Raw genomic sequence first — 12,066 nt, 5'->3', positions numbered from 1 at the left:
AGAGAAAGTCACTATTCTTCGGGTAATATAGTGCATAACACATAAGATGAAAGAATTTATTCTCTTCACTGCTAGCTCTGTGTTCAGTGCATGTGGCTTTACCCAGTAACTTCAAGTAGTCAAGTTTGCCCTAGACAGGCCCATGATATTCCTAGTACGAAAATTTGCCAATCAGACAATCAACCTAGCTTGTCAAATCCAAGTCACTGAGCAAGGAGAGACACATGCAAAAGCATTGGTCAGATTTACCTACCAATCATTGCATAAGATGTCAGATGGTGTGTACAAGCCTATTCCAACCTATAGAGCCCGATGCAGTGATGTCAGCGGCCTTATAAGGGACACGGAAGTCGGAGGTACCCAAGCGGTTATTTGAATCCAGTTTTCATCTTTGTGGATGCTATAGGGTTTGGATCTGTGGGTTCGGGTTAAGTTCCACATTCTTCAAGACTCAACTTGATGAAGGATATTTTAGGACCTTTTCTTAAGGGATTTCTTTAAGAGGATACCCATCGCATTCCTTGGTTCGACGCTCCGCAAACCGCCCATGAGACTATGGACGAACTATCTGAACATGCAGCAGCGGTAGTGGGACTCCATTCTACTTGATATAGAGAAGCAAACAGAGAAGGAAATCTCCCGTGCGGCGCAAGGGCTGTGGGTGAGATGCGGAAGCTACGCTATCCATGTAATGATATTCGCCACTTCGATAATCTGGATGCTCTTGTGTCGCGCAGGCGAGAAGCCATGTGCCACTAAAGATAAGCCATCACATGTCGTGATACAGCTCAATTTGGTATACATTTCCAGCAATTCAGAGACTCGGTGGCATACTACATAATGCTTACATCTTTCCATGGTAGCAATCAACAATCTACAACCCCACATAAACTCGCCCAAATGACTCTTGAAATAGATGGAGAGACCACATTTGCCTATCATGGCCTGAAAACAACCCAAACCACTCACTTGGAGACTGTCAAATCACTCATACAAGAATTTCTCGAAGACATCCAGTTCGACCGCAACCTGCCCTTTATCAAAGACCATGAACTAGAGGCAGCAGTTTGGACGTACTTTAAGAGCCTCAACATGGGCCAGAAGTTAGAGAGCTCCGTGCACGATGTCTTGAAGCTTTCCGCAACCCTAACACACCAGGCATACACGCAGCTGCCATTTGAAAACAAGGTTCTATGCACTATACAAAATCTGTATATGTTCCTCATAGATGACATTGCCGACGATTTCATGGAGGAGCTTCGCTGCTTCGGGCAGAAGTGAGGCCCCCATTATCCTCTTCTTCCAGCCCCACTACCGCAACTAATTAAAGCAGCTTCATTCTCAACATCCACCACAACCACCCCCTCCTCCGCGGCTATGACACCCACCTCCGCTACCTCTCCCGCTACTACGGCCCCCAGCGCCACTCAACTATCGTAAAGTCCAACCTCGACTACGTCAACGGCCGCATCATCGAGCACGAGATGGACACCGCGCGATTCAAGTTTCCGCCTGGCTCAAAGCTCATGCCCATGTTTCTACGCACCAAGGTCGGCGCCTCCGAGACCATGGTGTCCATGCTGTTTCCCAAAGCAGCCTACCCGGAGGAAGAGAACCTCATGCGGTATTTGCCCGCCGTGGCCGAGCTGATGATGTTTACCGACATGACGAATGATATCCTGTCTTATTACAAGGAGTTTGTGCTCCGCGATGAAAAGACAAATTTTGTGGCAAATTTCGCCGAGACGCACGATATGTCGCACCTTGATGTGTTGCGGCATTTGGTGAGCTATGCTCCTCAGGTTAGTCTTCTTTTTACTTCTGTGTTGTAATAAGGTATTGAGGCAGGATGGTACTAATTGAAAATATATTGTGGGTAGCTCGTCAAGTCCGTGTTTCGCATGCTTCATGGCCAGCAGGACCTGCTGGATACTGTGCAGAATTATTTCAATGGCTATATCATGATGTTCACGGCCCACCGGCGGTATCATTTGGTAGAATTGTTTGAGGACGAGGGTTACCTGATGCCTTATGACGAGGATTCATAACAAGGTGTGCATAATCTCGGAGAGTAGGTCAGGAAATTGCATGTAAACAGGTCGCAATTAGTCGTTCCTTGCAGCTATAGGTGACCACCTAATAGAGACTCTATTCTTCAGGTTAAGACTTCCCACATGAGCGTACTCTCTGGCCTTATTACTCAGAATGAGACATCATTCAATTGTAGACCTAGAGTCGAGGAGATAGCTACAGAAGCCATCCATTTTCGATGATCTGGGTAGTCAGCGTGTAGATACTCTGATCATCATTTCCAAGCCCGCCATGCCAACTGAACGAGCAAAACCAGGATTAAGCGTGTAACATTCATTTGAAGTGGTAGTACTGCATGAGTCGAGTGCCAGTCAGCGGATTCAAGCCTAATGTTGCAATACCATGCACAGGCTTAGCAACTGTTGTAGGAATCACAAGACACTCACATGTTCGCCGACACTACCATAACCGAGCAAAAGTCACCCAGATAGCGTACATAAGCTTTAAAGGGGTCTCATTTGTTTCAGTGCCCCCAGCTAAGATTTTCACGGAGCACTATCACTGGAAATTAAGGTTGCTTTCACGTTCTTGGTCGGTATTTCTAACTTTCTGTCATCACGACCAAATCTTTTAGCATGTGCGCTTAGGGCAGATGGTAGACGCTTGTAGAGTGATGTCTTGAAGTCATGCTGAAGGCTTATGAAAAGTTACTCGGGTTGTACAGTTCGGAAGTAGGGAAGACATGGTAGAGAAATATTCAAGAATCATATAGCAAAAGCCGAGAATACCTGTCCAGGTATTTTGTATGATTCTTTGCTTAGTTTTCTAGTAGGTTGGACTTCCTCATGTCGTTGAGTTTGCAACTTCTACCACAGGGGTTGATGGTCGGGTCATCTCCGTACGGTGGCCTTCGCATCCTCACGTTAGGTAGAAATGCCCCATCGGAAAGAGGGCAAACTTCAGCACGTCGCTTGCAGCAATTATAATATCCGGATTAATACTAATTATTGGCTGGTACTGTCTCATATTACGGCAGTACCAACATTGCACTGTAATGAGCCAATGCTAGTCACGTCTTGTGTATTAGATGAGTCCAGTGCAAACCCATAGATATGTATCTTAGCATCCCTTCAGCCAAATATTTTCACTAATTACTCTAATCTGGAAATATCATTGATACTTCCAACCCCAGGAGACCATACAGGTTGAGCCCGGGATCGAGTCCTGGGTACACTTGGCTCGCAGGATAAAGGATAGCAGCAGTATAAGAAGCCCTTACCCCCTATTCGTGTCCCTTTGTGTCCTATGACTGATTCTTTTCAGCCCCTCAATCTGATAATACATCATGACAGACCGTCAGAAGTTTGAGGCTGTAAAGATCCAGCTCGTGGATGACCTAAACATCGATCTCGTACAAAGAGGCACCCCAGAAGAGCACATCGACCGGATTCTAAGAGTAAACCCCATCCCCATCATTCATTCTCTCCCAACTGACAGAATTATATAGTGTCTAACAGCCAATACAACCGGTGGAAAATATCTCCGCGGACTATGCGTCATAGAAACGGGGTTGCTGATCCTCAAACGACCGCTGACCGACACCGAGTTCCACGAACTCAGCATGCTAGGCTGGATGGCAGAAATCCTACACGCCTCCTTCCTCATCTTAGACGATATCCTCGATGGGTCTGACACCCGCCGCGGCCAGCCGTGCTGGTACAAGCGTGAGGGTATCGGTCTGTCCGGCAGCCTCGACTCCGCCCTACTCAGGTCATCCATCTTCATACTCCTGAAAAAACACTTCCTACGCCACCCAGCCTACTGCGACATGCTCGAGCTACTCTCAGAGACTTGTTTCCAAACTGATCTTGGTCAGATCGTCGACACGGCTGCCGGAAACGGCCACATCGCCCTTGACGCTATGAATAATGAGCTGCTGTCTTTTGTCGCGGCGCACAAGACTTCCGCTTACACGTTTTGTCTGCCCGCTTTGCTGGCCTTACACTATCTAAGTCGCGCCAGTACTAGGAACCTCGCGCAGGCGCAAAGTCTTCTTATGTGCATTGGGAGCTACTACCAAGCTCAGGATGATTTTCTAGATGTCTTTGGTGATCCTGCAGTGACAGGTAAGGTGGGCACTGATATCCAGGATAACAAGTGCACGTGGGTCCTGGTGCAGGCCATGCAGTCAGCCAACCCTGCCCAGCGCGAGATTCTGCGGACCTCATATGGTCGTAAGAGTGCGACGGACGAGGTTCGGGTGAGGCAGGTTTTTGCGGAGTTGGAAATCAAAGGACGGTACCTTCAATTTGAGGACGGGACGTTGCGCGAGATTCAGGAGCAGATTGACACTTTGGACGAGAGCGAAGGGTTGAGAAAGAATATTTTTACTGTCTTGCTTGGTAAAATATCTCGGCGCAATGCTTGACAGGATATCCAGTGATTGTACCAAACATAGCAGCTCGAGTGGTCACGAGGCTCTCAAGCCCTAACTAGTTGCGATTAGTTTGTATTAGAATAGTCCTGTCGAGCATTCCTTATTAACTTCTTAACCTTAACATGGAATATACATCCCTGAGTATCATGATACAAAACAGCAAAGCCCAAAAACAAGCAACAGTATTTACAATCCAGCCCACACATGCCAATGTTATCATCGAATCCCAGCAGGCAACTCCACCGGTGAATATCCCATCTCAACTGGCATACCCTGACCATCCAATTCTCTTCGCGTTACGCTGTCTATCTCATGCGGTTGGGTCTTCGCCGGTTCACTGTACAGCTCGCTCGGTTGTCCATTGTCGAGTTTCGAGTACATCGGAGACGGAGTGCGCCCGTCTGCCTGGAAGGATGATGGCGGCTGCGCGCGTGCGCGGGCCTGTCGTCGTCGGCGGAGAAAGAACCAAATGAGTCCAATTATTATAACCGCGCCAGCTACGGCTCCGACGACGGCGCCTGCGATCGCACCGCCGCTTATCGAGTCAGAGGTTTCAGGGGCATCCCTTACTATCAATCCGCAAATATTAGCATCATCTGGTGAGAAAATCGTATAATATAACGATGGGTAAAGGGAAACAGAAATAGCAATAATATACCACTATTTCATACAAGACAGGGGATCGGTATAAGGGCTAAAACATACTCTGTTTCACAGGCCCCAACACCATGTACTCCGGGTCATCCGGCTGCCCATTCACGCACCCATAGCCCTCATTATTCATATTGCGATTCCAAAACCCCGTCTGGCCCTTCTCGCAGCAAAAGTTGTTCTTGTGGTTGAACATGTTCCAGGTCTCGTTATTGGCGCAATGTGGCCGTTTCTTAAGCATGTTGGAGCAGTTTCCCCCGCCGGGGCAGCAGATGCTATTCCTCCACTTGCTATCCTTGCTGGGACAGCTCGTGCCCTTTGGGCAGCAGGCGGAGAAATCGCCCCATGTCTTGCCGCAGGATATCTCTTCGTCGGCGAGGCACGAGCCGTTGCGGCGGAGGGCGTAGCCTGCAGGGGAGTCGTATGCGGCTCTGTAGGTCATCCTTTCAGCTATGGTTATGGCGCTTTCTCTTTCCCCTTCTTCGTAAAAGACAGGATCCGCGGGCGGAAGGGAGATAGGAAGGGCAGGTTTGGCGGGGTATGTGTGGAGAGAGTCAAAAACAAATATCATCCGGGGAATAACATCGCAGAAGAATAGCCATTTTTAATAACATCGCGCGCATAGGGCGATCGGCGCACTCCATCTGAGGTGTCCGCCTTGATTATGGCGATCCCTTCCTGAATTGCGGAAGGATGGGACGCCTTAGCTAGCACTGCCTTATAATATATTATTTTTAACTTCCTCTAAATTCCATGGTTTGGAGCGCGATTGGAGGGTGTTCCCTGGGAGTTTCCTGGGACTGTCTGCAATTAGGTAACTGGTTACCCAGTAGCAGTGACAATATATGAGGTGCATGATAAGTGTACGTAAAACCGACAAATGCCCCAAGTTATGCGCCCTGCTGGCGCCAAGCGTCCAAGTCATGGATACGAAATTTGATATATGGTAGTACTGGTAGACGCGGGAACGTGTCCGGGGTACACTGCCATTATTATGGAGAGCACCGTGGGTCGATCGTATTCGCGTGGTCGGATACCCAGCCTAAACAAAACCATGTAGTTAGAGGATTTTGGCATAGTGCAGTACAAATGTCTGAGCATTTGATCTTGAAGTAGTGATCATAGCTAGTTAAACATGTTGATTGATCATACTAGCGCAGAGATTTTTTCATGACTTCTGTGGAATGCGGTCACTCATTTGTGTAGATAAATGAATGTCCCCCATAAATTCATTCAAGTTTTTATTATTTGATTCTTATCATTAATTAGAGTTTCTCACATCGTAGAAATGTATAGACAACTTACCTCAAATGCTGATTCCTTATGTACGATCAGGCTGTGCTCCGCCCTTTCTTACTTGCCGGTGTTTAATGTTACTGCAGGCCCAGAAATGAGCTTGATTAAACTGGGCTTCTATTGGTAATAGGACGGTTATATCTGGGATAGTGTATTATATACATCTCCGTCAAGACTACCAAGTGAGACTCTTAAGTTATAGTAGAAAACGATACGTAGTCGGCCCTTGGAGTGCTAGACAGTACCGCATGACTGAAATATATATAGCTAACAGCATAATACCATTCAACCACTATTACTCTAGCACAGACCCTAACACATAGAAGTCTTTCAAACATAATGTAATCAAACCTCCTCTAGCAGATTAGAAAGCCCAGATCGTAAATAATACACAAATATATAGACATTGAGTTACTGCGCTGGGAAATGTCAAATGAGCATAAATTGAGTTACCCACCAGTCATATAACAAACCTCCGCTAAACTAAACATCAATTGGCAAGGTGGGAGAGCGGTTAATCCGTAAGACTAGAAATCTTATCCCTTCGGGGTCGTCAGTTCGAATCTGGCCCTTGTCGATTATTTTTTGTTTTTCTTTCATTTTTTTTTTTTTTAATTTCTTATCGAAATAGACGCAAGATTCACTTTTTCCACGTTTAGCGGAGTTATCGTTCAGGTTGATAGAGTATGAAATTATTTTTTTCATGTTATCCTGCTTGCATAATATAAAAGCGGTCCTATCTACATATACCCCGTAACAGAACCGACTGGCTATACAGTACACAGCGACGCAAGTAAACATAATGACATCTTAAAAGCCGTAATATCAAAAGAAAAAAGAAAAAGAGACACTATGCCATACGCCTACATACAATCGCCATCATCTCTCAAAACCAACTCAGAGGCACAGTAGCATAGAATGAATCAAGTATACCCCCATCAACTAGTCTCCCATTGCAGTATTGGCATTGCCAACAACATCGCATAGTGAAATCCAGGCTCTTACTATTACCTACCTACATTCCATTCGTACACAGTTACCCTATCCCCGGTCCAGGCCTGGTTGTGATAGCACAGTGACCCAAACAATCGGTAACTATTAGGTTATGACCCACACCCACACAAGCCTCAAATTTTCAAACCAAGTCTGACCAAGGTTTGTCCGAAAAAGCTTAGCCTAGGCTGATGTAGTCAATTTTGGAAACAAACTCCATCTCCGGCAACATGGGAGAGTGGTTAATCCGTAAGACTAGAAATCTTATCCCTTCGGGGTCGTCAGTTCGAATCTGGCTGTTGTCGTTGCTTTTTGTCTCCTGATTTAATTTATCGGGGGTGGAATTTTTTGAGTGGGCTGTGTGGGTCTAGTATCTTTTTTTTTTTCGCTTTTGGTGGGTGTAATACGGTGTATGGGGAGGGAAATGGGGTGGTCATGCAAGCACTGTTCATGTAAATCTTGAAACATTTTAGATTCATCATCATTATCGTAGCTCTATATATAAATCCATATTTACAACTTTCCCTTCTGAATCTCCGCCGGAGGGCCACAGCAGGCCGCCGCCTCAGGGTGCAACGTAGACTGGTTGAATGTCTGTGACGACTGCGGGACGTCGAGGGCCGGGTTCTTGGTGAAGAAGCCATCGGGTCGCAGCATGACACTGACACGCTCCATGGGCATAACGGGGAAGTCCTCGACGCGGGGGTTGTGGGTGAGACCGAAGGCTGCAGTTGAGTTAGTACTTCGATATGAAACGTAGTAGATGGGAAGGGGGAAGGCATACTATGCCATAAAACGACGTCGTCATTTTCGACGGACTCGTTGCGAGCAGCCCACTTTTCCACGCCCTGGCTCTCCTGGCTCTGGTTGGTGAATTCACCAGCCGCGAAGAGCTCGTCGTCGCGGTACTTGGTGACCCAGATGGGTTTGGTCGCGAACTGGGCGCGCTTGAGGCCGAAGGAGCGCGGGCTGGCGAGGAGCATTTGGCTGGGGGAGGTTTGGAGTTTGTAGGAGATGGGTTTGTAGGTGACGGGGTTGATCTTGGTGTCGTTGCGGATTTTGAAGACGCGGTGGCGCTCCACGCTGGTGTTGGCTGTGCCGCTTGTGCCGAGGACGGTTTGCTCGGTGGTGTAGCCGACTAGGTAGGGGTTGTTTTCGTCCTCGGGCATGGGGACGCTGTCTTCGTAGTAGACTGTGTTGTTGTGGCCGTCGATGGCGGGGTCCATGCGGAAGGAGAACATGTGCTGGTGGTTGGGGGCCATGACGCCGGGCCCGACGTTGGTGCCCCAGGGGACTGTTGTGCCGAATTTGTGGTTGTCGAAGGGGACGGTGGAGAGGATGCCTGTGGCGCGGATCTCCAGCTCGATGTTGGCCGCTTGGTCGAAGATGAAGGCGAAGATGTACTCGTAGTTGGAGACGGTGCAGATCATTTGGACGACGAGTTGGCGGTTGCGCACTACCGTTGCGGCGCCGGAGCGGTAGTTGGTGTGCTTGTGCTGCAGGCCGTTGTCCTGTTCGTGGAGACAGATGACGTTCTTGAGCAGCACGGGGTTGCCTTGGGTGTCGGCGCGGTAGCCGTCGAAATACTTGATGTGGCCAAGACAGTCGCAGCCCAAAGCCAGCTGGTTGGCTGTCAGGCCGAACCCGACGTCACCGACGTCGAAGGCTTGCTTGCGATGGAAGGGGGCGCGGGGGTCTCCGTACGGCACGGTCATCTCCGACACGGACAGCCGGTAGAACACATTGCGATTGTCGTAGGTCAGATTGTGTATGACCATCCCCTCACGGCTGTTAAAGCCGACACGGAAGCGCCACTTCTGCCACTGCACCACATTCCCCTTGACATCGAACGACGGCCCCTGCGGCTGCTGCACGATATAAGGCTTGAGATCCGTGCGCAGCGGCGTGTCCAGCAAGTCATGTGCGTACTGGACCGTCTCGACCGGCTTCCACGGCTGTGTCTCGGTGCTCGTGCCATCCGGCCCGCCAGGAAGGTAGTCCATGCGGACGAGCTCCTTGGTGACGCCATCGAACACCGGCGAGAACTTGCACGGTGTCGAATAGTGGTTGTTTTGGGGGTGGTCCGTGGCAATGACGTACATGTAGCACTGCCATAACCGACGAGTCTCATTTGCATTATCGGTCCCGTAGATCCAGGGATCGTTGCAGATGGTCGCACCAGCGGGGAGCTGTAATTTGGCAACTTCCGCCTGCACTGCGGGGTGGCTCAAGCAGAGCTGTTCAATTTCGACGATCTCGTCGACATCCGCAGGGCCCTGTGATCGGTTAGTGATACGCTTGTCTATCAATGTAATAGGGACATACCTGGACTCCCTTGGGGAGCTCCTTGGCGTAGACAATCGACCGAGTGTCTGCGTTCAAGAGGGCCTTATGGAAAGCCCCAGTATCGAGGCGGTGAAAGAGGACCTGCAGCAGGCGCGTGGGCTTGCGTGGCAACGGCTTGCCCAGTCGCTCCGCCTCGACATAGGGGACCACCTCCTTCTTGATGGGTTCCTGGGTGTCAATCTTCTTATACCGCAGCGGCACACCGGGGAACGAGGCCTGCAGCAGCTTAGCAGCCAGCTGGATCTCCCCCGGAGTGATGGGGTCAAAAGGGTGCAAAGTGGTCATGCTGGCGAATTCTGTCTGAATCTATCACTCTTTTTCGATAGGATAGAGACGATAGTCAAGAGCTGTCTGAAGAGAGAGGGGGAGGGGGGAGTTCCACTTTATATACATGAGGTGCGGAGAGGGACCGACAGTAAAATGTTGGGGTAAACGCAGCATCTACTCCATCCTGGCGATAACTACGGTCATTCTCCGTACTTTGATCGTTCCTCGGCGGTTTTACTTCCACGATAAGCAAGGATGTCCGGTTTACCACACACTCATTGGTTGGAGGTCCCGTGCCTCACCCAGCGTATCTGATTCCCGATTTGGCAATTGTGGCGCCCAGTTTATCACGTGGAGGATGAGGGAAATGCTGACTCATTATTCAGTTTGCCAACACACTAACTGGATCTGGTTAGTCCAAACGTGATGAAGAACAAACACTCTACTAAGCAAACATCGTCTGGATGACGCCTGCGTCAATCCATCAGTGTCTTAAGATATCATCACATAGGTGACCCCCAGTATTCCTAATGCTGAAAGTCCCGTCAGAACGCCTGCTCCTGCGCGATCGGCAGCGGTAATGGCTTTCGGTTTCTCTTTCCCGTTCGCGACCTTTCCCGTCCCCGCACCACTATTCCCCTTGCTGGTCCCTCCTGTATCGCCCGTGAGCGGTCCTCGGGTCGTCTCAAGCAAATTGGCGAGAGTCACCTCTAGAGCAGACATTTGCTGCCCGACCCCCGTGGTACCATCGTAATTGCCCGTGGTCCACTGCATGCCGCAGTAGCTTCCGGTTTTCCCACCCACGCACTGGGCAGCGGCTGCCTCGGCCGAGGGGCGGAGACGGGCCATAATAGTGTCGTACGTAAACGGAGCCAGCTTGGCTGTATCCCCCATCCATCGCGCCAGGTAGGCCTTGAACGAGAACTGGTCGGTCTGGCAGGTGCCGGCTAGCTCGCAGGCGGACTCGTATAGCACGTTCCTGAAGGAGTCGTTGGTGGAGAGGAAGACCTGTTGCCCTTTCAGCAGCCCCTCGATGCGTGCCTTCCAGCGGAGGCCTCCGTTGGTCTGAACCAATTAGTCGAGACTCGTGGGATCTTCAATGTTCACCACTTACGTAGTTCCACATGTGCGCCGCCCCGTGCAGGAAAACACCGTTATTGTACGTCCACTCAATGTGATTCAGATCGCTGCAGTTATTCGTATCGCTCGTCCCGTCAAATACATGGTATTCGGGCCCGACAAGTCCCACTCCCCGCGACCAGTCCCACGCCTTCTCCGCCCACTCGGCGTAGGTCTCGTTGTTGGTGTATCGCGCCAGACGCGCCGCCATGTTGAAGAAGCAGCCGTTGGAAATGGCGTTGCGGTAATTGTACCCGCCATTAAACGAATAGATCTGCCACTTCAGGCCCCCGCCGCATTGTTCGTTATTCCACCTTGCTGCCTGTTGGTTGAAGACAGCCTGTATCATGGCGAGCCATGATGGCTTATCGTCGGGCGGATTGGTGAAGTTACTCTCGGCGGCGCGCATCGCCGTGAATGCCCAGAAAGCCTGGTCGTCGTTACCTTCGGTGCGGGTCTGGTTGGTCGGCATGAAATCGCCTTCGGAGCCGGCTTGGTGGAGGAGAGCTTGGATGATGATGTTGTTGTAGGTTGTGTCGCCTGTGTAGGACCAGTAGTTGACCAGCGTGCCGAAGAAGGCGCCGGCTTCCCACCAGTAATACGGGGAAGGGAGATTACCGGGGACATCGCCGGTGTTGTTGCCTGTGTAGAAGCTGACTAGGTCCCAGGCTAACTTGCTTGCGACCTGTTTGATGTTTTCTGGGGGGGGGGGGGGGGGTTAATTCTGATTATGGGGCTGCCTTGAGTCCGGGACTGACCTGTGTCATCAAGATTTAACTTGATTGCCTGGACTGAGTGACAGAAGTAGCCGACTAGACATAGTGTCAGACATGATAAGATGGAGTACCGCATTCCGATGGTTTGTGAGACAGGTATGCTGGTAGGTATGATCGATAATAATGTGTGGGTTGTTGCAGAACGACCTA

General features: G+C 50.0%; 5 protein-coding genes and 2 non-coding genes across 7 annotated transcripts; 4 read left to right on the top strand and 3 right to left on the bottom strand.

Annotated features, from left to right (window-relative positions):
• Nucleotides 1-900: 900 nt before the first annotated feature.
• On the top strand, nucleotides 901-2,048 carry BDW47DRAFT_133929 (terpenoid synthase; the record flags this gene model as incomplete). The annotated part of the gene is made up of 3 exons (XM_024817967.1): nucleotides 901-1,277; nucleotides 1,334-1,802; nucleotides 1,881-2,048. The coding sequence occupies 3 exons, from the start codon at nucleotides 901-903 to the stop codon at nucleotides 2,046-2,048; spliced, it is 1,014 nt and encodes a 337-aa protein (XP_024668917.1).
• Nucleotides 2,049-3,376: 1,328 nt separating this feature from the next.
• On the top strand, nucleotides 3,377-4,459 carry BDW47DRAFT_133928 (FPP/GGPP synthase family protein; the record flags this gene model as incomplete). Its single annotated transcript, XM_024817966.1, has 2 exons — nucleotides 3,377-3,487; nucleotides 3,539-4,459. The coding sequence occupies 2 exons, from the start codon at nucleotides 3,377-3,379 to the stop codon at nucleotides 4,457-4,459; spliced, it is 1,032 nt and encodes a 343-aa protein (XP_024668916.1).
• A 225-nt stretch (nucleotides 4,460-4,684) lies between these two features.
• Nucleotides 4,685-5,561, bottom strand: BDW47DRAFT_119940 (uncharacterized protein; the record flags this gene model as incomplete). Its single annotated transcript, XM_024815421.1, has 2 exons — nucleotides 4,685-5,037; nucleotides 5,174-5,561. The coding sequence occupies 2 exons, from the start codon at nucleotides 5,559-5,561 to the stop codon at nucleotides 4,685-4,687; spliced, it is 741 nt and encodes a 246-aa protein (XP_024668915.1).
• A 1,350-nt stretch (nucleotides 5,562-6,911) lies between these two features.
• BDW47DRAFT_t130 lies at nucleotides 6,912-6,992 on the top strand. Its single transcript has one exon. It is a non-coding gene; the product is annotated as a tRNA-Ser (tRNA).
• A 640-nt stretch (nucleotides 6,993-7,632) lies between these two features.
• On the top strand, nucleotides 7,633-7,713 carry BDW47DRAFT_t131. Its single transcript has one exon. It is a non-coding gene; the product is annotated as a tRNA-Ser (tRNA).
• Nucleotides 7,714-7,921: 208 nt separating this feature from the next.
• On the bottom strand, nucleotides 7,922-10,192 carry BDW47DRAFT_133926 (copper amine oxidase; the record flags this gene model as incomplete). The annotated part of the gene is made up of 3 exons (XM_024817965.1): nucleotides 9,734-10,192; nucleotides 8,193-9,684; nucleotides 7,922-8,133 (listed from the first exon to the last, which is right to left on the bottom strand). Exons 1-3 carry the CDS (start codon nucleotides 10,037-10,039, stop codon nucleotides 7,922-7,924), a joined length of 2,010 nt encoding a protein of 669 aa, XP_024668914.1. The 5' UTR covers nucleotides 10,040-10,192.
• Nucleotides 10,193-10,513: 321 nt separating this feature from the next.
• Nucleotides 10,514-11,992, bottom strand: BDW47DRAFT_133925 (glycoside hydrolase family 76 protein; the record flags this gene model as incomplete). Its single annotated transcript, XM_024817964.1, has 3 exons — nucleotides 10,514-11,086; nucleotides 11,136-11,839; nucleotides 11,899-11,992. The coding sequence occupies 3 exons, from the start codon at nucleotides 11,990-11,992 to the stop codon at nucleotides 10,514-10,516; spliced, it is 1,371 nt and encodes a 456-aa protein (XP_024668913.1).
• Between the last annotated feature and the right edge of the window lie 74 nt (nucleotides 11,993-12,066).

The sequence above is a fragment of the Aspergillus candidus genome (assembly GCF_002847045.1).
Source record: "Aspergillus candidus strain CBS 102.13 unplaced genomic scaffold BDW47scaffold_54, whole genome shotgun sequence".
In the NCBI taxonomy this organism is placed as follows: Eukaryota; Fungi; Ascomycota; class Eurotiomycetes; order Eurotiales; family Aspergillaceae; genus Aspergillus; species Aspergillus candidus.
The sequence above is the reverse complement of the archived record's forward strand: the minus strand, read 5'-3'. Positions and strand labels throughout refer to the sequence as shown.